The sequence below is a fragment of the Glandiceps talaboti genome, chromosome 7 (assembly GCF_964340395.1).
Source record: "Glandiceps talaboti chromosome 7, keGlaTala1.1, whole genome shotgun sequence".
Lineage (NCBI taxonomy): Eukaryota > Metazoa > Hemichordata > Enteropneusta > Spengelidae > Glandiceps > Glandiceps talaboti.
The window spans coordinates 18732653-18756623 of NC_135555.1; the positions used below are offsets into that span (position 1 = coordinate 18732653).

Below are 23971 nucleotides of genomic sequence, written 5' to 3' on the forward strand. Positions count from 1 at the left end.
GAAAGATAAACTCAAGTTACAAATTTGCTAATAAGTGAAGCTGACACTTACCGCTGAGGTCAGGTGCAAGCCAATACCAGGAGTTTTCACACAACACAAAGTTTGGGGAAGACAAACAGAAAAGAGAAAAATGTTTCATTATTCATGTTCAATACATTTTTTAACATCAAAAATTGGACTTCAAAATAATAGTGTGCACAGCATAAATGACATCAATTTTATTTTTTAATCCCCAAAAAGATCAACATTTTGTTAATAATTCACTAAATTGTTTTTAGAAAAATGTTTAACAACGGTTTTTGTGCAAATACATTATGAGCGACTGTTCACTGTTTTTTTTTTTGCCAATGACTTTCAAACTAATGGGTTATAATGGTCGTTTTAGACTAAGAGTTTTTGGTTGATTTTACGTCAAATTGATTAATGGTCAAAAATGGGAGTGACTCAAAAATTGAAAGCATAGTCGGTGCGACGTGAACTCAGATTTAAAAGTGTTAATCTTTCAAAACACGAATCGCGAACTGTGTACTACTCGCTAAACGGGAGTAGTAATCTCAAAATCATAAGAATATACGCGTTTTGGAATTCATGACCAAACCGCTAAATCAATGCCATAAAATTGAATACTTCATTCAAAACATTTTGGCAAAAGGAAGTCCTATCACCCGTCACTTCCGACTGAAAACAGTACACGAGATCTGACAGCCACACACTACTCACTACACCCATTGTATGATATCCAAGATTTTATATCTTCTCAAACACAGACGCGTTTCTACACTTGCGGAGAAATTCATCAGTACATACGCTTTTTTAAAATTGTAAAGATTTGGTTAATAAAGTCATAATAGTGCAAAACGTACCCATTTTCTGTGAAGTTTACCATAAAAGGATCTCACCGCCACTTTCCTTCGTCTTTGTTTTACGCATGCGCAATAACGGAACCGGTACTCTCGTTAGAATAAATATCTCGTTGCTCACGAGATTGCCTCTCCGGAGGACTTGACTTGTGTAGTTGCAAGTGTTCTGCCTGTAGTGCACACATTTTCTGGAGATCACCATCTCTCTGATAGAATCACAATAACTAAATTGTAGACCATTTCAGACGCATTTTTAGCTTTGAAACTAAATTTACATGTAGTCTTACAGCACTTCTATTTGAACTCGAAAAAAAGAGACTTATCCGATCATGGCTTGAGCTAATGCTGTATTTAGTTATTTTTAATCATAAAAAAAACGAATGTAATTTATCAATTTATTGAAAAGGCTGTAATATAAGAAGTGGTGTTATCAAAAAATAATGAAACGAATTAACAAAACATTTGAACTAATATTCCAATGTTTGCCGGTAAAGCTTATTTTAGAGAGATTTTTGAACAAAGTTTTCGGTAATCATTCCTCTGCACCCCTCTCCCCTACCAGGATGAAAATAAAATCATTTTACAAAATAATAATGATTGTGAATCTGCTAATAATGTTTGGTCGTCAATCCGATCCGACAAAACGAAAACGTAAACATAGACCTAACACAAAGGAAGATTCAATAAAAAAGGTACGAAGATCGAATCTAACTAAGTACTAGCTGATATAATCTGATTGGGATTGTACATGTGTCTAGATTAATTGCAGGCGTACACAGTTTATTGCTGGGTTAATTTAATGTAACGAGTCTCACTGTGAGTGTCAAGCTTTGGGTTAATAGGGATAAATGAGAAGATTTATCTTAATGACTAAAATTACAGATCGTGTATAAGCTTAGTTCGCGTTCATTTGATATTCACTGAGATAACCGATCTTAACTTTTACATGTATGTTGCCTATGATCTGAATTTACTATAACGGAAAATGCCATCTTTCTAGGTCTCATGTCTTCGCCAGTTCCATGCTTGCTATCACTGTAGACATGCTGCTCGACCTTTACGTTATAAATCTACTAACAGTAACACTGTTACGTACGCACATATACGTAACTAACCGTAAAATCTGTACCATAGCAGATAAAGTTAAACCGAATGAAATGAGAAAACGCAGTTGTGGAAACTTGATTTCATCTCCTTAAAAATCATTTTTGAGGTTTGACGTTTAATGTGGCACCATTAATATTATCAATCAAGAGAGTCTTTCCCCTTTGCGAGATAGGTCCGGTTCCGACTTTTTTTAAAAAGTCCAAGCATATTAATTTTTACCAAGCATCTTTCACACGTGACATGTCGACAAATGATAGTCATGCGTAACTACAGGTTTACGAAACAACACGTGCACGTGCATATGGTTCTTTTATTCGCGCAATTTTAGACCATAAATTGGCCTATGATATAAACATAGTTATGAAAACATGATATGGAAGTATGACGTGTTGATAAGCTTATTGACGAGTTGTTGACGTATTTTCATGACATATTCTATGACATATTCTATCTATTTTATAAATAGAAAGTGAATCAGCAAATATTTCGAGTCGAGGGTCAAAGAAATGTATTGTGATGCATTTTATTTATCTTTCATTTAAGTCGGAATACATAACTGACATCGATGGAACCACACATAATTGTATACTATAGTAACTTCTTTAGACAACAACTTGACTGCAGGATATACTGTCGTTGGTGGCGCTCGTATATTTCAGTGCAAGTATTATGTGTGGGGACGAGGTCGAGGACTAGAAAAGACCAAATTGAATGACGACCCACATCACGTTATTGTGTTATTCTTGTTGCTTTTATTGTTGTTATTGTTATCATGGTTAAAACCTGAGTGACTTAACGTCGAAATATGTTCATACAAAGTATCTATGAAAATTATACTTGATTTTGTGATCATACAGCAGGGTATAATTTCAGTTTCATGATAATAATTTATATAGCATCTGTCGCATTCTCACTACGTGTACTATTAAATATCAAAGATGCTGACTTCTGTGTAATGTATACATCACATCCTTCGTCATCATAATAACGCTGCTCTTCTCGATCTTTTCCTGTGAGACGAAATTTGAGATTTTTCTTCGCCATAAAAAAAGTTGCGGGCTTTAATATAATAAGCTTACAACAGTGCTTGTGCGGTCATTGTCAATGAGCGGATTATAATTACGTCATGCCCACCACACTCTTTTTAAATACAGTAAAAGCACAGGGGCGTGTAATATTTCATAGATTGTTGTTTTCCAGGTCTACAGCAACCTTTTGATTATATATTCCTACATGTAAGGGGAAGAGACTATTTCTTCGTAGTATAGAGATTGATGCATTTGTAGCAGCAAGATTCGTACGATATTTTCCTAAGAAAAAGGCATTCTAAGCAATAAGAAAACAACAATCTATGAAATATTACACACCCCTGTGAGTAAAAGTACCCCTCGCCTGAACTACATGTACTTATATTTTTTAATTCAGTCCTCATGAGGTACGATGTTCACCTCGGCATACCAACATCCCCATATTATAACCTCTTTGACTTTATGCAAAAAAAAAAAAAAAAAAAAAAAAAATCAGTATCACACGCGAATACCAACAGTTTTTGATTTCACCTATTTATTTAAGGAAATATTCATTATAAAACAATAACAAACAAACAAACAAATGTATATAGTATTAAAATTCACTCATAGCTATGTTTTACATCATTCATGTAGGCCTTGTTATGATCTGACGACATCATAAAAACAAGAAAATGTAGAGTACACTGGACCTGATAGAATGAGTTATCATGCATTATTTGTTCATAGGTAGAAGCAAATCAGTTTTGACAAAACGAAACGTTCCATGATGACAAAAAATTTGTGTGGTGTTTAAAAACATATACGTAAGGGTAACTAAAGTTGTTTCTGTTGTGAGACGTTCTAATCTCAAGATCTCCAAACACATGACATATTTATGCTATCATGACAACCCTTGTTCGGTAATATCAATAGTTCAGAGACTTAAATTGACCACTTTATAATTGTCAAATCACGTCATCTCCCGTATATTAAAAAGACATGTAGCCACATTTATCGATGTAGTTATTTGATCTTATAGTTATAATCTATAAAAAATGTATCAGATTTTCAGTTTTTTAATTATCGTAGAGAAAAGTATTAAATGGACTAATGATAGGTAATAGGGAACTTGCCATCCAGACTGAGCATGCTCAGATGCAAAGGACTATGGGATTATATGTGGTTATCGTAATGCCTAATCTGGAGGTACTGATAAAAAAAACCTCCCACAATGGTCAGGGTAACTATGAATTGATCATTCGTGGTTGCAAACAATGTATCAACATTGTTTACAATACTAATTGATTAGTATTTATTAACACATTTTCCATGAGGCAAATTCAACAGGGCGGGTTTGCAAGTTCCCTATTTGGTATCTTATCTACCACAAATTACATATTAACGTGAAAAATATATACACATAGAAAGGGAGAACCACTAGAAGTACAAGCGTCTGTATGTAATAGCACAGGGCTGCGAGTCAACTTAATAAGGTGACATATTTAGTGGATTTCTCTCTAGGACCACATTCTTAGCACTCTGTTCCAAGTATTTTGTGACAAATGTGCCACAATTAATATTAGCAAAGCAACGCCATGCATAGGTTAAAGATGTTCTACCGTGTGTCTACTAAGAGGTCCGAAACTAAGAACGTCATTATTATTCCGAAGGCGGTCCGAAACCCGGGACGTCGTCATTCCGAAGGTTTTGAATTTTTGATGTGACATTCAACTTGAAACTGTATAGTTCCTCCCATTCTTTTTCACTGACGCTGCTACAGGAATTATTGACGGCTTTTATAAAGTCATCCTGCAATAAAACAACGAGATATCATAAACATTTGTACAAAAACATTTCCAACATTGCCTTCTGGTCTGTCGAAATTTTTCATCCTATACTTCTGACACGATCGTACGACGGACTAGAACCGTTTCAAAGAAGTTATATATATTGATATATTCACTTGCGTTTGTTACTTTTTCAAACTGTTGTTTTGTTACCATTATATAAAGACATGTCTTAATTTGTCGTCATATCTAATTTACTATGGCCGTCGACTTAATTTAAGGTACGATTCAATCCTACTCGACTTACGACAGTGATTTCTGGAAGAAGTAATTTATTTTCAGGTGCGTCAGCCCATGACATCGCAAGTGCGCCCTCATCGTCCGGATTGCAAGGTGTGTACAAATCATCTTCCATCACCGATGGATTTTCAGGACTTGGACCTCTTACCTGTAATACACAGAATTTTATCAAAATGTGGTGTGTGTTTTTTAATATTTGAAATAACATTTTTCAGAAACTAAAATCTGTGATGACAATTAATAAAAGCGATAGCATGCTGAAAATCTATAAAAATTATATATAATATGTTATCTATATGATCAGTGTCTCGCTGGAGAGAACGGTGCTAGCTCGATGCAAATATTAGTAGCAGAGCATTATAGACTACATACATATAAATATAATGTATATATTATAAAAATTACATCCTTATTCTGTTGAATTATAAAGTATATATATATATATATATATATATATATATATATATATATATATATATATATATATATATATATATATATATATATATATATATATATATTAATGACTTGTTGAACATGTAGTAGTGTCCGGGGTCAGCTAACCTTACTTCAAATCCAAAGAAAATACTTATTAGCGCCTTTTCAAGCTATGACATAAACACACGAACCCTAGCAAATGATCATGAACTACGCATGTTCGAACAAAAGAAAAAGGACACTCATTTATGTGATCAAAGGAAATTAATGCAGAATAAATGGTAAGTAAAGATATATATTCGTATCCAAACCTAGTATATACATATAGGGTGTGTGTGTATACCTTTTTGAAATGTGTCGATGTCGTTATACTTCTAAGTGGAATCATGCACGCTGAAGAGATTAAACTGCTTATGTCTGCTCCTGAAAAACTAAGAAAATAATTTGATATTATTTACTTTTGACTTTTTTGATGAAAAAGATAGATATAAGTTACACTAGAAAGTACCCTATGGTTGTAGATTTGTAAACGCATCATTATTTTACTCAAGTTCAAGTTCAGACATATCTTGCCTTACCTATAAACATGGATTTTATAAGAATTGAGCTCATTTGACGGTGAACCCTTTTGCAATGTGATAGAAACTTCCTAACCCCCCTCAGTCTGCCTCATGCAGTCTCTGTCTGTCTGTCTGTCTGTCTGTCTGTCTGTCTGTCTGTCTGTCTCTCTCTCTCTCTCTCTCTCTCTCTCTTCTCTCTCTCTCTCTCTCTCTCTCTCTCTGTCTCTCTCTGTCTGTCTCTGTCTGTCTCTCTCTCTCTCTCTCTCTCTCTCTCTCTCTCTCTCTCTCTCTCTCTCTCTCTCTCTCTCTCTCTCTCTCTCTCTCTCCTAGACAACCCTAGACCTACCCATCTGTAAGTCTTGCTATCATCCATAGATCGTCTTCAGATAGACAGTGTCGTTCACTTTGTAACCTTCTTTTGAGAACTTGATGTCGGGCTTCCTCGTCCAGTCGATCGAGGAAAACGAAATGTTCAAAGCTGTCCGAGAAATATCATTCAAAAGAGGGCAAACAGAGAGGAGAAGTTATAAGATAGAAAGTCATGATGTGATTTGAACGGAAATTATCAAAATATTTTTCGATATGTATAATACAAAAATACTGCCTTGTGTAATTCAACTTTGGAATAACATGACACATATCTCTTACCTTTTGAGCAGGTAATCACTTGCGATCCATGGAGTCTGTGTGGCACCGATTAATACAAGACCTTCCTTTCCTATCTCGTTACCTGAAGGGTGATGCAAAAGAGATAGGTTAGTACAGGTGGGCAAAAGATACATTTTCAGTCAAACGAGAAAAAAAGACAAGCGGGTACTGACATCAGTTAGGATTACTGGCCAAATCACAATTTCGAATTCTATAGGATCACTGCCATTATCCTATCTATCGCTGTATAAGTTTTAAGTGGTGATATCCCATGCATCGATCGGACCTCAGTCGATCTCTGTTGTGTTGGTTGTCTGATATCAAATGTCAATTTCATTTGATATCGAACGTTAACTAACATGGACGTTTTCAACCGGGGCTACATATTTTGTATATACGTAAGTTTAAGAGCCGTACATATCACATGGTCTTGTACATAAAATGATTTACTCACTGTTCATCCAGTATGTAAGATACCGTGATAGTGTCTCTCCCTCGTCTCCATTACAGAATGCACATGGAAACATTCCGTCTGTCGAAAAGAGGTCATCTAACCAAATAACAGTCGGTCTTGTTTCACTCGATTGCTGCAGAAAAGACTTCAAAAAACTGAAGAAAAAAACATTAGAAAAAATGTATGTGTCAGACAGCGGCGTCATACTACTAGTATGTTATACAATATTCTTATTGTATATATCCTCACGGAGTACCTTTGTATCGTCCTGCTTTCCAAAATATGCTATTACGTTTTTTGTCACAATTTGTAATATGAGACCCACCGATGACGAGGAGCTCAGTCTCTTCGAAATATTTGTATGTAGTCTGGACCGGGAGTATGGATGTCAAATTACGTGGCTTCTAACTGGCGGAGGTGTAAATCGTAACGATACTGTATAGGAACTAGACTAAAATGTGTGGTTCACTATGATATTAGATATTTGTTATCAATTACTCTGCAACAATTATTAACGAATCAGACGACAACGCCACGGCCATATATTATATCAAGGATACGTTTAAAGTAACTTAACTCTTTACTAAAACCTATGTATTTGCTGAAGAACTCCATGGAATGTTTGGACCAAAAAGATGCGATGTCGCTGATTTCGCTGTTCACTGCTCTTCTAAGGTAACTCTTGCCCGTTCCTGGTGGCTGTTTGCAGAAGAAAAGGAAATCTTATAAAAAGAAAACGATATGAAACTGAGCAGGTTTACTTCGATATTCAGTTTTAAGATTTAAAATTTAAAATTCGATGACTAATGACAATATATATAATTATATAACTGTGATTTGCATGCAAACTTATTCATTTCTCCCCAATTCTATTGCTTTGCTCAATTTGTTATAATGTGAGTATTTAGAGATACGAAAAATGTGGTATGAATTGTAGTTGACTTCCACATTTACCAGCTGCAGTTTAGGATAATGAAAATAAATTTGTAAGTATACCTCACCGAACCACGAGGTTCTTAAAATCGAAAACTTATTTTACAATCATAATACTCTGAATAAGAAGAAATTGGTTCGTTGTATACGTACCGCACAAATTAGAATTGATGTGAAGGGCATGTTACATCCTGAAATGAAATAAGTAAATAAATAGGTAATAAATAAATAAATGAATAAATAAATGAAAAATTATTAAAGTTATAAAAATGTATGTATGTCTATGAAAATGTCTGTCTGTCTGTCTGTCTGTCTGTCTGTCTGTCTGTCTGTCTGTCTGTCTGTCTGTCTGTCTGTCTGCCTGCCTGCCTGCCTGCCTGTCTGTCTGTCTGTCTGTCTGTCTGTCTGTCTGTCTGTCTGTCTGTCTGCATGCATGCATGCATGCATGCATGCATGTATGTATGTATGTATGTATGTATGTATGTATGTATGTATATTAAATAAAAAATAAGGCTAACAGTGCAATATACAATATGGCATACTTTAGGGCAATATCCCCGACAGTCTAGTCCCATGTAATGTACTCAGTAGAACAGGACAGCCATAGTCGTCTGATCTAGTCTGAGCTCCGTCCAAGCTACAGCCTAGTGGTAGTAGATAGCTATAGCATATTGGTCCTGCTGCAATCACAATACTATACACCTACCTATACTACGTACTCGTGTTATCCTATATAGGTCACAACACATACCTTGAGTTCGAAGCGGAGTTATGACAGTTTTCATTAGTGTGTCCTTGGCTTCATCAATTCCTACAACGTCAGACCAACTGATATTTTTCCCTGCCATCTTTGATCGTCCTCTCCTGTACGTTAGTATGATGACATTACATGTAATACTACATCGTCAACATTTATTTACAACTGTGTATTCAAATTGAGAGATCACGTGTTTCTCACATGTTCATTACTTCATCCTCCCGACCTGGTCTATGATGTCATTGTCGCATGTCCTACTTATTGTATTGTACGCGGTGCAAACGTGACAGTCATGCATACGGTCAGCTGATACTAATGTCATTAATAATTTGAATGGATCACTTGTGTCACAGCCAAATATACAAAATATGTTTGAATCGTTTGTTTGTACTTTGCAATGGTTGTTATGGTAACTTGTCAAGATGCCCACGGCCTATAAAGTAAACAAACCGAAATAAATAGATAAATATCGCACATTGATCAACTCGGGTCCGATAGCCACAATAAGATTTATTCTTGTTTCAGGTAAAGAAGACGGTGAATTTTAGTGAAAATTACTTTTTGTTCCAACGTTCTGAAGATCATTGCATGGTTGTACCACACCTCAGACCACTAAATTCGTTAGTGATCTGCATTTTAACAGACAATATGGCGTTTTGTTCAATGATTTTATTTCACCAATTTTATTTTAAATTTTTGTATTGTCTCATAAGCGATTTATTGTAATGAAAATATTTATGATATGGCTTTCTCAAAATACTTCGCTCACCAAGAAAGGTAACACAAGCTTACTTTTTGGTTTTAAACACTTTGAATGAAGTAATCACCTCGATTTGGCTCATTGTAGAGCAACTTTATATGGACACGAAGTTATCGAAATCAGCAAAATCTTCAACAAAGAAATTTCGTTAGTTTTTAAGTTTTGATTGCTGTGCATTTTTTCTATCTTGGTGTTCGTAAATCATATTTTTTGCTTCTTTTGTGGAGGTTTGGAAGCAGGTGGACCTGACTCACTTGCAGAAATACTGCATTGTGGGATAATATACATACCACGTGACCTACGTCACTGAGGTGAAGATCGTCGCCATTTTGATAGATGTACTAGTGTTCTCTCATCCGACTTGGTGAAACACTTGGGAGGCTTTCTCCCGAAAACGTTATTTATAAGATGACGTCGAAGCAAATGCAAGTAAGTAAACGTCAGTGCTTACATTTGTGAAGTACCCAGAGCGTTGGAATGAAAGATGTCGTTTTAATAAGGTTTTTAAAGTCCCACAACATTCCGGAAGAGATCCGGCAAAAATATAACATGATGATGATGAAGTCCATATGACTGTTTCCAAAATTATGGAGATGACATACGAATGCACCAGTTTGGATTTATTGTTAATACGCATGATTTTGTAACTTGCATATTTTGAAAATGAATTCAAGACGTAATATTTTGTCGACACGGCTGGGGTAAAACACTAAACATTTGTGACACACTTCAACGTGAAATACAGTCATACGAAATCGTAATGTCAACAAGGACGAAATCGAGTTTCGGGGTTCTTCTGCGGTGTGGAGCGTCATTCAGTTATACGTTTGGAATGACATGTTCATCTTGTTGCTGTATTGCAACCATCAGAAATAATTCACGTTCAATTCATATTATGTATCACAAAGCCAACTGGTTTATTGAGGTGGGAGGGGTCCGAATGAAACGAAAACAAACATATTTTTCACGTGTGTCACGACTAGACAGATTAAAAAAATGTAAATAAATGGAAATTAGGAACACAGGTGACTATCTTTCCCAAATAAATAGTTCGGTCTTTTTGTACGAATGTTGTAATAGATACTTGCAAACCCATACACATGCATGGCTGTGGATTTGCCGTATTCCACCATCGGTGCAATGATTAATAGTTTTAGGTATTTTTCAAGTACAGGAACAACATGTACAGTTCCCATAACACTTCACCACTTTTTCAGATTGTTAAAGATTAGGGTTACCTTAACTAAAAAAAGTAAGTTTTTTTTTGTATGTGATTGTTGTTCATATCTTAATCTTTATGTACATAGTGAGTGGTTTTTCAAGAATTATGTTTCTTCAGGTCATTCAAAATCTGGTATATGATCACCAAACGAAAGTTGAATTGACATATACAAAGCAATGATCTCGCACAATGTCAAAGAATCTCATTAAACGAACTTCGTTCGTTGGGGGGGGGGGGGTCTGGTGTCAATGCGATTGCTGAACCTAATTTTACATTTTTAACCAAATTTCGAAAACTTTCTTAAGTTTTACACCTTCAATGATATCAGGTTCTGTATTTACTCATACTACATACATGTTGATAGGTTGATTAAAATTTACTTCTAATATGATATACAGTGCTGGTTTTCCGGTAGTATTTTAATGCGTTTACCATCACTGTTTTTACATTGCATCATGTGACAGCAACAATTTTCATCATAGTTTACATCACATAAAAATGTCGATGTCGCACTTTTAAATGTTTTTTTTTTCTTTTGGGGGGGGGGGGGGGTTGTCCTAAAGAAACAAAGTTCTATTATTGAGCTTGTACAACATTGTGCAATCATAAACTTTATGTAGTTTGAGACACTTTTTCACCTCCATGTTTTAATGTTCACCATTTATGTACGCATGACTACTAACTGGTTTATTTTATCCTCTAGAAAGCTATTGAGTTGGTGACTAAAGCTACAGAAGAGGACAAAAACAAGAATTATGATGAGGCACTGAGGCTGTATGAACATGGAGTAGAATATTTCCTTCACTGTATAAAATGTAAGTAGCCTGCTGGGGATGAAGTACGGTAGATCAGTAACTCCCCAAATGTTTTGACATGTTTGTGTAATAATTGAGTTGTGTTTTGTAGCAGTCAGGCTTTCTCTTGCTACTACTGTTTTCTAGTAAGAAGGCTTTCTCTCGCCACTGTTGTGTTTTCTAGCAAGGAGGCTTTCTCATACCACTGTTGTGATTTCTACAATGTAGCAAGGAGGCTTTCTCTTGCCACTGTTGCATTTTCTGGCAGGTGGCAATGCCACTGTTGTGTTGTGTAGCAAGGAGGCTTTCTCTTGCCGCTCTCTTGTCATAGCAACATTTGTGAAGGTCATTGTCAGATAAGGGTTTAAGATTTGGGCATGGCCCTGTGTAATCTGTAGGAAGCTGAGTAACACTAAAATGTGAGAACCTGGGATTGTCATGGGCCTCTAACCCAAATTAAAGATCAAAGATAGTAAACCTGGGATTCTGTCATGGGCCTCTAACCCAAATTAAAGATCAAACCAGGTAAAATTTGTAATTATTCAGTCATAAAATGTCTCTAAATTATTTGTATAACATTAATTTGTCATGTTGCGATCACCCATATACTGGGGGTGGGGGTAACTTGGCACAAGACCCATGTTTTTTTTTTTTTAATTTTTTAAAAAATTTTTTTTTTTAAACAAGACCTAGGTTCATATAAATAGATGTAGTGGATACACTTTACAAAACAAATTGTAAACTCTAAAAGATCACAAGTAATATTTGGAGTGTTGTCTTTGGTTTGTAATTGTTTGTTTTTCTTTTACAATCCTCTTTAGATGAAGCACAGGGTGAAAAGGCTAAAGAAAGTATACGAAAGAAATGCATGCAGTATCTAGAAAGAGCGGAGCAGCTGAAAGACTACTTGAGGAAAAAGGAGGGCAAAGGTGACAAGAAGAAACCAATGAAAAGTTCAGAAGGAAACAAAGGGTAAGACTGGAACAATCTTGAAGACGGCGTAGTTAAAGGTGGATCTGTTGATGCCGTCAAGGCATCCATCAAGCACGACTAAGTCGATCATATACCAGTTATATGGTCATTCGATGTAGAAGACTGCTAAATTTATGTAGGAGATTCATGGATGTTCCTTACCTCAAATGACATGCAGTGCATGATAAGAACAGCCTTTATGTGTCCAATGAAGTGCCAGGAAAAATAACCTGCTTTGTGAACTATTATTTAAAGTGGCCATAAAACTGTTCTTATCAAATGATACATTGATAGAATGTAATACAAGTCTCTCTGTACTTCCAACATGCTGAGCCAAGTGTTATTAATCCAATTCAGTTGTTTACCTGTTTGTAGCAGGTTCCGTTTGCCTACGATCTGATGTCGGCAGTTGTAAAACAAACAACACTTCAACACTGTATTCCCTGTCAATATCTACAAAAGTATATATCATCGTTCACCTTCACCTGGTCTCAAAAATATTGACAAATTATTTAGTACACCACAAACTTAACAATGTACATTTTTTGAAATTACAGCAAAGATGACAGCTCTGACAGTGACTCTGATAATAATCCAGAGACTAAGAAACTACAAGGTCAATTACAGAGTGCCATAGTTATGGAGAGACCCAACGTAAGATGGTCAGATGTTGCAGGTCTGGAAGCTGCCAAAGAAGCACTCAAAGAAGCTGTTATTCTGCCAATTAAATTCCCACATCTCTTTTCTGGTAACAGGAAGCCATGGAGAGGAATACTTCTGTTTGGGGTAAGCAGCATTTTGACACCACCACCACCACCACCACCATCACCACCATCCTCCACCCCACTTCTCTCTTCTCCATTTGTAATTTGCACACTCCTCCCCCTAAGAGAAACACAAACAATATCAAAAGAAATAAGTACATATCAGTTTTGAAACTACAAAATTCAAAAGTTGTGTTTTCACATTGACTTTGAGCGTGTTAGTGTTTCAGTGATTGCTGTTCATCTATTTGCAATTGCTAACAAACTCTTTGTCAAAGGATCCAACTACTGGCCCTGATTGACATCATTTTTCTTTGAAAGTATTTTGTTGAGGGTTTAAAAAATCATACACCATCATTAAAATCAACAAAATAACCTGCTCATTTGATTCGCAACAACAAAATTTGGCTAACATAAGAGGGTATAATGCTATATATCCATTGTTGGGCAGATTCATGGGTTGGATGGATTACCAGTGTCCTACTTGACAGACTAAAGTGTACAGTGATTGAATGAGTCATCTCTGTGTTTATTTGTTGTTAACAGCCACCAGGTACTGGTAAATCATACTTAGCTAAAGCAGTAGCTACAGAAGCAGATAACTCTACATTCTTTGCTGTATCCTCAGCAGATCTCATGTCAAAATGGCTGGGAGAAAGTGAAAAGTAAGTATTGTCATGATCAATCAATCAATCAATCAATCTATCAATCAATCAATCAATCAGAAATAATTTATAACGCGCCAGACTCCAGAACCAAATTAATGTTCAGTGGTGCCAATAAGGGTCAATCCACACAAAATGCTTATTTGAACATATGTGTCTTTAGTTTGTTCTTGAAAGTGTTCAGATTTGATGATTGTCGTATATCCAATCGGTAAAGAATTCCATAGTCTAGGCACACAGTTTGAAAATGCGTGGCTACCATATGTCTTGGTCATGAATTGTGTTGGAAGAAGGAGGCTGTTGTTAGCTGAATGAAGGTAATGTGTTGGTGTGTAACTTGGCAGAAGGTCGTGGATGTTGGTTGTAGCTTTTGTCCTTGACAGCTTTCTTAGTCAGGAGAAGGATTTTGTAGTGTATCCAGGAAGTGAACTGGCAACCAGTGTAGAGTTTCAAGGATAGTTGAAATGTGGTTGAACTTGCTTGAGTGGGTGGTTAGTTATTCTCTGTTATAGTTATGATCTATTTGTCATGTAGACTGTAAAATTTGTCACGTTGTTGCGCCCTCAACGGCCTGCTTGAATGATGTGTGAGGGCGCCCCATCATGGCATAACTCATACACTATTTGTCATGTGTCGGAAGAAGCTTGAAGACTCAGATTATTAGATTAAGGAGATTTGAGTATGTATGACAGAACCAAAATGTTTATAAAACTTACTCAATTCACGGTTTATTATCAGCTGTGCAGAGAGATCGGTAGTACCACCAATATGACCATTACTGAGACAGAACCATTATTTGTTGGTGTTAACCGTAATGTTGGTTTACCACTGTATTGATGTGGTGGTTTTCTTTGTACCCCCTAGGTTAGTAAAGAATCTATTTGAGATGGCAAGGGAACACCAGCCGTCAATTATATTTATAGATGAGGTGGATTCTCTAACTAGTTCTCGTAGTGAAAATGAAAGTGAAGCTGCTAGGAGAATAAAAACAGAATTTCTAGTGAATATGCAAGGTAAGTCTGTATGCTCTTGACCCTATGACTTTGACCTTGGATTAGTCTACTTCATGAGGTCAAGGTCAAGGTCAGAGTTTGAGTATGGGCATTGATAGAAAATGTCTTCCATGAAAGTGAAATTCTGAGTAGATGGTAGATGGAAAAAATTCTCGGTACCTGAAATAGAATTGTATTGCCTACTGTAGGTGCATTGTGCAAAATTTCTTGGTCAACACACAAACTTCTGTTCCACGCACTACACATGCTGTACTATAGACGCATGTGAAAATAAGTCTGTTGCATCTACTGAGAATTGAGAAAGAAATGTCCAAAAGTGTATGCATATCATGTTGTCTATTACAAATGTAATTTGGTAGTCATGGTGAAGGTCAAATATATACCCTCGCACTGTACACACGGTCAGTGAGTCCACCTGCTCACCCGTTGATGATCCTATTGTTGAAAGTTATTTAGCATTGAGCTTTCGATCGATCTGTCTTGGTCGACGGTCCTCATCAGAATGACAATTTCCATAGTTACAGCTGACCACTAGGTGGCGGTATGATCAGCCAATGGTAGATATTAGGTAGTATGATGCCCCGATGTCTCTGTTGATCCCAGGATGGTAGCGTCTGATGTTTATAGCCTCCCTGATGGTCCTCGGGAAATCACGTAGGGGATGTATCAATAATGGATACAAGAGTCCCAGTTGATGTTATGATTATAGTTGTGTGAGTGTCCACTTTAAGCCGTATAAACTTGTATATATATGAGTTCTCAACATTTGTACAGGAGTAATGCTATAATATTATTGTTCAATGTGTTCACAGGTCGAGATGTTTTTTATCGGATTTCTCACACTCTTGTTACTTAAATTACAAAATAAAGTAAATGATATGAATTATATAATTTGAATGTTACAGGTGTTGGCAGTGACAAAGATAGAGTGTTGGTACTAGGGGCAACTAATATCCCATGGGTACTGGATGCTGCTATTAGGAGAAGGTAAGTTAACATTAACAGCACAGTGCCCTCATTTCAATCGTATATGATTGATAGAGGGCGCTGTGCTGTTTAAAGGGTTAATCATTCATAAACAGTCACAGAAATATCATGTGCTTAGATATTATTCGCGGATATTTTTCTTTGTTCAGCCAAGGAAAATATGAGTGACCTAAGGGACCCTTGTCACTATGAATTACTAGACGAGTAGTGACAACCCTTAGGTAACGAGTATTTTCTGGCTGACTGAAGAAAAATGGAAGGGAATAATATAATGATACCATCGCCAGTAATAGCAAAGAAAAATCAGGGGAAAGTAATGGTAATTTTGAACATTTTGACTCATATTTCGAACACAGCAGAACCAGTGACATAGACATGTGTTGTCGTGACATAGATACACATTGTCGTGATGTAGAACGACCAGAGTATATATTCCATATTTTTTGTTTAATCTGTTTTGTGCATGGTATAAATGTTATTATTACTCAAAATATGAGTCAAATGTTCCAAATGGTCATTATTTTTCCTGATTTTTCATAAATTATTCGTGACGAGATATACACATATTATTAACCAGTAATTTGCTTTAATGAGCTGGAAAAAATATTTGGACTAAAGCGTTACTCATCTCTCGAATCGTAATGACAAAGTCCCCTTAGGTCTCTTGTATTTTCCTCAGCTGGCCTAAGAAAAATATTGGGGAACAATATATACTTTTTCTTACTGTTAGTTTCTATCTCAGTCACATATCAGTATGAGTAGATCAGAAGAGTGGTCTCACTAGTTTCATGTACAAACAATGTCATTTTACCAAGTATCTGACACACAGAGAGAGAAGACCCCATCCTTACAAAGAAAAACACTATACATAGCTGTATTAACGTGAAAAGTTCTGAACCATTTAATGGGAGATACAAGGTCCATGATAAGGTTTCACATTTTGAATGACCCATTACAGTGTGCACAAATTTTGCTCACATCAATATATAGATAGATAGTTTGCTAGCATAGATAGATAGATAGATAGATAGACAGACAGACAGACAGACAGACAGACAGACAGACAGACAGACAGACAGACAGACAGATGGATAGACAGATAGACACAGACATAGATAGACAGACACAGACAGACAGACAGACAGACAGACAGACAGACAGACAGACAGACAGATAGATAAACAGACACAGACAAATAGACAGACAGACACACAGATAGAGAGTATATATATATATATTCATATATACTAAAATGTGCAATGAATGAACCCAAGAAAATATGGATAGAATTGTAGTAACATGGGTATGTTGTTTCATTTCTCACACAGATTTGAAAAGAGGATATACATCCCACTGCCAGAAGCCCATGCTAGAACAGAAATGTTTAAACTTCACATGGGCAAGACACCTAATTCACTTACAGATGATAACTATAAAGACTTAGGTCAAAGGGCGGATGGCTACTCAGGCGCTGACGTCAGTATTGTTGTACGTGATGCATTGATGCAACCTGTAAGGAAAGTACAATCAGCTACACATTTCAGACGGGTAGGTACAATTTGATATCTAGATTTTGTTAGGTAGAGTTGTCTCTTGTTATGATATATACATAGGTTGGTAGTAGCCCTGTACAGTTCGTCAAGGAATTCGTAACTTCCCAACAGAAAAATTCCAAAGAAATAAAACATTTTGAACAGAGTACACAGGTGTATACATAGTCCCATAGCGATGTCTTTGTATCAATATCTGCAGTACATGAGTCCCCAAAAAAATGGTTTGAATATCAAAATATGTAACGCAAATGTCAATGCGTTTTTATTTCAAGGTACGTGGACCTGATAGGAAAGATCCAAATCTTATAGTGGATGATTTACTTGAACCCTGTTCACCCGGTGCACCTGGTGCCGTACCAATGACATGGATGGATGTACCTGGAGAAAAATTATTAGAACCTGTTGTAAGCATGGTGAGTATTATAATTTACTAAACTGAACATAATGTAGGTATGTGTGAATTTGTATTAGAGTGGTTTAGATGCACGTATTTACGTGTGTTCTATATATGCATAGCGTCATAGTCATGTGATTCAAAGCAACTAAGGTGGTTTGTATCAGATGATGCTACGTCAAAATGGCAGTCTACACGTAACTGTAAATACGTGTTAAGTTTCAGTCATTTTTCTTCTATTAAATGTTATATTTTGTTGTGTCAAAGTTCGGAAACATAACTGTAAACTAAGTGTTTGGTTTTCCATTAAAGTAGTTGCAGGAAAAATGGCAAAAATACTGACAAATATCAACCCTGTTTAGAAAACAAAGTCATTTGTATGGCCTTCTGGACAGAAGATGTCAACGCACGCATGCACTTTCCAATGTCTTTCACGTTTGTGTTCTGAATGCGTAACTAAACACAACTTTGTGTACGCACCATTACATGTACGCCTGCATGATAATAGTCCCTCGCGCGTACACATTCTAATGTGTATCTAAACCCTCTTTGTTATTAACTTCTGAATCACCACTTTCATGACTTGTGTGATTAAGGAAAGTGTAAACAAAGACTTCAATCTGATTGACAGTTTCAATCTCTGTAATATCTTGAGGTGTTACAATACAGTTGGACAGCATATTTATAATTAGATGTAAATTTATTCAAAGATGGGACCGGCATACTATATACTCCAGTGTCACATATGAGTCATGGATGAAAGCTGACCTTTGTTGCAATAGTTAGAGCACTAAATTGTATTTTTGCCAACTCAAATAGATTCTTTGTAAGTTATTGTTTCATTGACATTTGCCATATGAGGCACCACAGGAACCTGTCGGCATAGTTACATTTGTTAATTTTCAGTGATTGACCATAGGAACCTGTAGGTGTACACGTGCATGTCTCTCGCGAATAGTTCATACTGTTTTTCACCACAGAAACTTGTGGACATGTTTACTTTGGTACTCCTGATCATTTGTTCATATTACAGCCATGCCATAGAAACCTGTAGACATGATTGTGTATCTAGGATAGTCAGATACCACAGGAACTTGTAGGCTAGGCATATGTAGTTTGGTAAAGGCATTAGCTCATATCAAAGAGACAACACAGAAACCTGTAGGCAAGATTGTATTTCTAGAGTAAAATGTACACTGCAGGAACTTGTAGGCATGTGTACAGTGATTAGCTCTCTCAAGGAGACAATTTTAGAAACTTACAGCAATAACTGGTAGATTTCCATCATCAGCTGTCATCAGTGTACACCACAGGAACCTGTAAATTTTTCTTTTTACTTTTTGATATTTTCAGAGTGACATGCTGCGATCACTTGCAAATACCAAACCAACAGTTAATGATGCTGATCTGGACAAACTGAAGAAATTTACAAACGACTTTGGACAGGAAGGATAAAAAGAAAACATTTTTACTCGTTAGATTTTGTAAATACTGGTAATTCAAAAAAATGTGAAACAAAAAACTGAGGGGGGAGGGGCATGGGTTGGGGCGGGGGGTGGGTGGGGGAGGGATGATATCATAATATTTACCTCCCACTGATTTCTGAGCTAGTAATAATATATAACATGCTGTATAAAGTATAATTCTGAGGTTCATTTTGAGGTAGAATATGCTATTTTAGGTGCAAAGATCTTTTGCTAGCTTTGACGTAGTGCCAACTGAAAGGAACTCTTTTTTTTATTTTCTTTGAAATCTTGATTTGCTAGGAATCCAAATAAAAAACTTTGACAGTTGTTGTTTAGATGTCCGACCTTCAATCATCGGTATGTGTACCATACTGTGTCTGTATTTTATATTTTGTCATATCTGAAAGACAGAAGGCCCAGGGATTGTTGTGAAATTGGGAACGAACAAGACCATGGTAGACAACAGGAAACAGGGATTATGGACATTATAAATGTATGTCAGTAGATGACACTACACATGCCACCTCAGTCCCCTCCCCCTGCTACCCCACAGTGTATGTGCTTTATGTGGGAAGTTACAAATGTATGTACCATAAATGGAGCCATGTTGCCTCATAACAACATAGATTCATTTCTAAGAGATCCTGGCCCCAAACAATAATTCCTGTCACAGTCTGTGTATTTTCTGTATCAAGTATATTTATGGGCTCTCTTTGGGCATGAACTGTTACATCTGTTTTTCATGACAATTGTATCACAGAATCCACACTTGTCATTATGAAACTGACCACATTGAATGAACTATGGTACAAAGAAAAAAACATTTATTTAAAGTGGCCATATCGATGAGGATTGGGTACTTATTTTGGTTTTTGGTTACCATGGCATCCTACTTGAAAAATCAATGTGAAACAACATGGACCAAGTCTGTGTTTGTAACTCAATCCATTGCTAAAAGCTAAAAAAATGAGTAAAAATGTTGGTATTGTATGTACAATAACAAACATTTTTACAGATTTATTAATCTTTTGCAATTTTTATTGAGATACAAACAAGGACTTGGTCCATGTCGTTTGACATTGATGTTTCAAGGAGGAAGCCACGATAACATTGTTTTATAAACTAAAAATACAAAATAAATACCCAATCCTAATCCATATGGCCACTTTAACTTAGGCATAAGCCTACTTTTGGTTTCCAGAACTTGAACAGAAATGTAAAAAGTATAATCATCACTGGAATTACATATACTGAAGGTATGGTGTCGCTAATACAGATTTAATAGTACCATCGTTTCAGGGACGGTTTTCAATCACCCAACTTCAAGAAAATAAAAAATTATTGAGATATTTACTGACATTGAATTGTGCAGTCTTTTGTGTAGCTGTAGATATTATGTAAATCAGAGTAAATTATATGCATATTTTCAATTTGTTTTTTTCTAAAGTCTTTTTATTACAATAGAAATATTTTGTATTGAACTAAAATCCATCTCCTGAGATCATGTCAACATTAACACAGGATGCGTTTGGATTGAATAGTTAATTTGCATATTCAAATATGTCTGAACAAAGGGATCCCTTCTTTAAAGTGGCCGTATGGATGAGGATTGGGGGATTTTTAATTTATAAAACAATTTTATCATGGCTTCCTACTTGAAAAATCAGTGTGAAACAACATGGACCAAGTCTGTGTTTGTAACTCAATACATTGCAAAAAGCTTAAAAATGTGTAAAAAGTTTATTTTACGTACAATAACAAATAAACATTTTACACATTTAGCAATCTTTTGTGATTTATTGAAGTATAAACAAGGTAAAATTGATAAAATTGTGCTTTAAATTATAAATTTCAAAATAAATACCCAATCCTCATTCATATGGCCACTTTAAGGTATAATGCATCTTGGGGACAAACTTCACTAAAAATAATAAAAAAAAAACTCTCCAAACTTTGTCATGTGGAAGCGTAAAGCTTGTTTCAGATCCTTTTGAAATAATGAAAGAAATTTGGAGTTCACCATCTTGTGTGCAAGGGGAATCTATAATCTTTCATTTTCCCATAGAGATAAGACAGTATTTGGTGGCCATATTGGATGGAAGCCATATTGGATGGCAGCCATATTAGATTCTAAAATGACTTAATTTCTATATCATTTTGACCTCTATTTCAAAACTTTGTATGGTGACCCCCAGATTTTTTAAATTGATTTTAACTGATAATGGATTTGAGTTTCCTTGAACCAAAGTAACAGCAAAAGTTTAAACAATTTATTTCAGAGGCGCATTTCACTTTAAATATCATTCTAGGTCATTGTATATTGTATTCATGGGATTTGAGTTGACATTTCATCATTGTATGACAGGAAAACATAACAAGATTTCACAATTTATCTATTTTGGTGAACATTATTAAAAGATAAACTTTGCTCCAGACAAAAGAATTAGTATGTGAAATGTTTGGCTGCACACTTCAGTCTTTATGTACAGGATGACTTTAGGAGTCAAGTTGAAGTGAGTGAAACTGTCGATGTCATTGACATTGGTAAAACAAATTGATGCATACATCCAGAATATGAAGAGGAGAGATGACTTTCTACCCCTGAGTTGTGCGTGCACAGAACCCTGCCTAAGGCAATGTGAAGCTATTACAAGGTTACCACTGATTGGATAGGGTGCGGTGAAGCCATTACAAGGTTGCCACTGATTGGATAGTGGTGATGTGAAGCTATTACAAGGTTGCCACTGATTGGATAACATATATATACTTTATCACTCATTAACAATACAACCAACAGATGTGCTTGTTTCCTTTCTTTTCTGACCAATCAGAATGAACCTTATCAAGTGCTTCACATTATCTGAACAGAATATAGTATAAAGTGGTATATTCCCAGACATTCAGTATTATATTTGTTTGTTGCTGACAGTCAAGTGATTGACATCTACAACATGCTATATCTCTGTCATTGGCAAGTAGGATTTCCTATGTTCATATCCTATGTTTCCGCTATAATGTAGTCTTTTGATATTAACATATAAACATTAAAATTCAGAATCAATGAACGGAAGGGAGAAAGTAGGCATCCAGTTATTCTCTGAACATAACAAAACTTGACAGACCAGTTATAGTACTACTATACCTTGGTGTTTGGCCTACAAATCTGATCCACATAAAATTCTTGAGACCCTTCCAATAACAGTAGCTGCAGACCATAGTATCATAATAAGAAGGGGAAACAATCAAACATTTCACCACCTGTCTCAACCAACTCGGTCGTAACTCTAGAGGGCGCTATTTGTAGAAAGGTCTATTTAAGAGCTTCAGATCATGAATTTTGTTTTCTGTTGATATGATAATTTGACTTTCCTGCAGCCTGTGAATGCCATATTTGTATTTCATGACAAGTAATGTATTGTTAAAATCTATGTATGTGCTTCATGTGGAACTTTGAAAAGGACTGCATCAACATTCAGGCCATGCTGTGGTTTACACTTCTCTTTGACTTCAAACATTTTAGATAACTCAACCGTTGACTTGACAATTCCCTGAAATCCCTCAGCAGTATAAAAATAAAAGCAAAATTTCATTGAGATACTTTTAAGTTTAATAGTAACCCAATTTAACCAAATTGCAGTGTTGCCTGTCAGTAAATCACCAAAAACTACAAAAAGTGTTTGCATGCTAAAAAGAGCCTCTACTTCTGTGAAAGGTAACATTCATACCCAGAACCACGTTTAAAGTCTTCTCGCTGCTACACCCTTGGACTATTCTGCTAACCTTAAAAGGCACTGTCGTAGGCTTGCTCACACCTGGAGCTGCGCACCAGTGGTTCTGTCAACCTTGGCTTTTTGTTCCGCAACCTCCTGAGCACAGATCTGATGTCCTACGACAAGACTATGTTGATTGCAGAGTTAACATTTTTTAAATACAAAAATGAACTGTAGAGCGTGATCATATTGTTTATGAATTATGTAAATAAAATAAAATCAGTATCTATAACATCCATATTCAAAATGGTGCAGCTAGTATGGTAGTGAGAAAGGTTCAGCTATTGGCATTATATAAACGGAAGGAATGCCTGGATCTTTCAGGCTACTAGTGTAGCTTCAGGCTAAAAAAAAAATTGTTTCTGGTCAGGACAATATAATTTTTTTTTTTTGAATTCTTAACAAACCTACCACTTAGTCTACTATTTATGACAGTTACTGTTCTTTTTATTTAGTACTTTAATAAAGCAAGTGTGTATGTGGGGCAGATGTCATTTGCTTGTTCATGATTGGCTCTGCAGTTGTCTTCACTGAAGTAGGGAGGGTTATTTTTGTGTTTCCCCACGGATCTGCAGACTGCATGGGCTGGACAAACACACAAAAAAACTGACAAGGGGTATTTAATTGATGTGTGTGCTGACCAGAAACAGTTCTTTTTTTTTGCCTTATATAAGAATTTCCGAAACTTTTCACCGAGTAGCACTGCTACAAAATGAGATATTTGTTGAAGTTGACCACCAGTTTATTTTATTTAGAT

At 35.9% G+C, this 23971-nt stretch overlaps 2 protein-coding genes across 3 annotated transcripts; one reads left to right on the plus strand and one right to left on the minus strand.

Annotated features, from left to right (window-relative positions):
* Nucleotides 1–3042: 3042 nt before the first annotated feature.
* On the minus strand, nucleotides 3043–9002 carry LOC144437664 (vacuolar protein sorting-associated protein 4B-like). 2 transcript variants are annotated; one of them, XM_078126662.1, is made up of 10 exons: nucleotides 8849–9002; nucleotides 8251–8288; nucleotides 7742–7863; nucleotides 7165–7319; nucleotides 6711–6792; nucleotides 6409–6540; nucleotides 5846–5933; nucleotides 5072–5212; nucleotides 4597–4786; nucleotides 3043–3453 (listed from the first exon to the last, which is right to left on the minus strand). In XM_078126662.1, the coding sequence occupies exons 1-9, from the start codon at nucleotides 8943–8945 to the stop codon at nucleotides 4637–4639; spliced, it is 1005 nt and encodes a 334-aa protein (XP_077982788.1). In that variant the 5' UTR covers nucleotides 8946–9002; the 3' UTR covers nucleotides 3043–3453; nucleotides 4597–4636. The 2 variants fall into 2 exon arrangements, with proteins under 2 accessions (XP_077982788.1, XP_077982787.1); XM_078126661.1 differs by lacking the exon at nucleotides 3043–3453 and having other exon boundaries at nucleotides 3592–4786.
* An 855-nt stretch (nucleotides 9003–9857) lies between these two features.
* Nucleotides 9858–19503, plus strand: LOC144437142 (vacuolar protein sorting-associated protein 4A-like). Its single transcript, XM_078126003.1, has 10 exons — nucleotides 9858–10043; nucleotides 11540–11651; nucleotides 12452–12602; nucleotides 13160–13388; nucleotides 13913–14031; nucleotides 14896–15044; nucleotides 15950–16031; nucleotides 17360–17579; nucleotides 17857–17997; nucleotides 19332–19503. Exons 1-10 carry the CDS (start codon nucleotides 10023–10025, stop codon nucleotides 19431–19433), a joined length of 1326 nt encoding a protein of 441 aa, XP_077982129.1. The 5' UTR covers nucleotides 9858–10022; the 3' UTR covers nucleotides 19434–19503.
* The last annotated feature ends 4468 nt before the right edge of the window (nucleotides 19504–23971 follow it).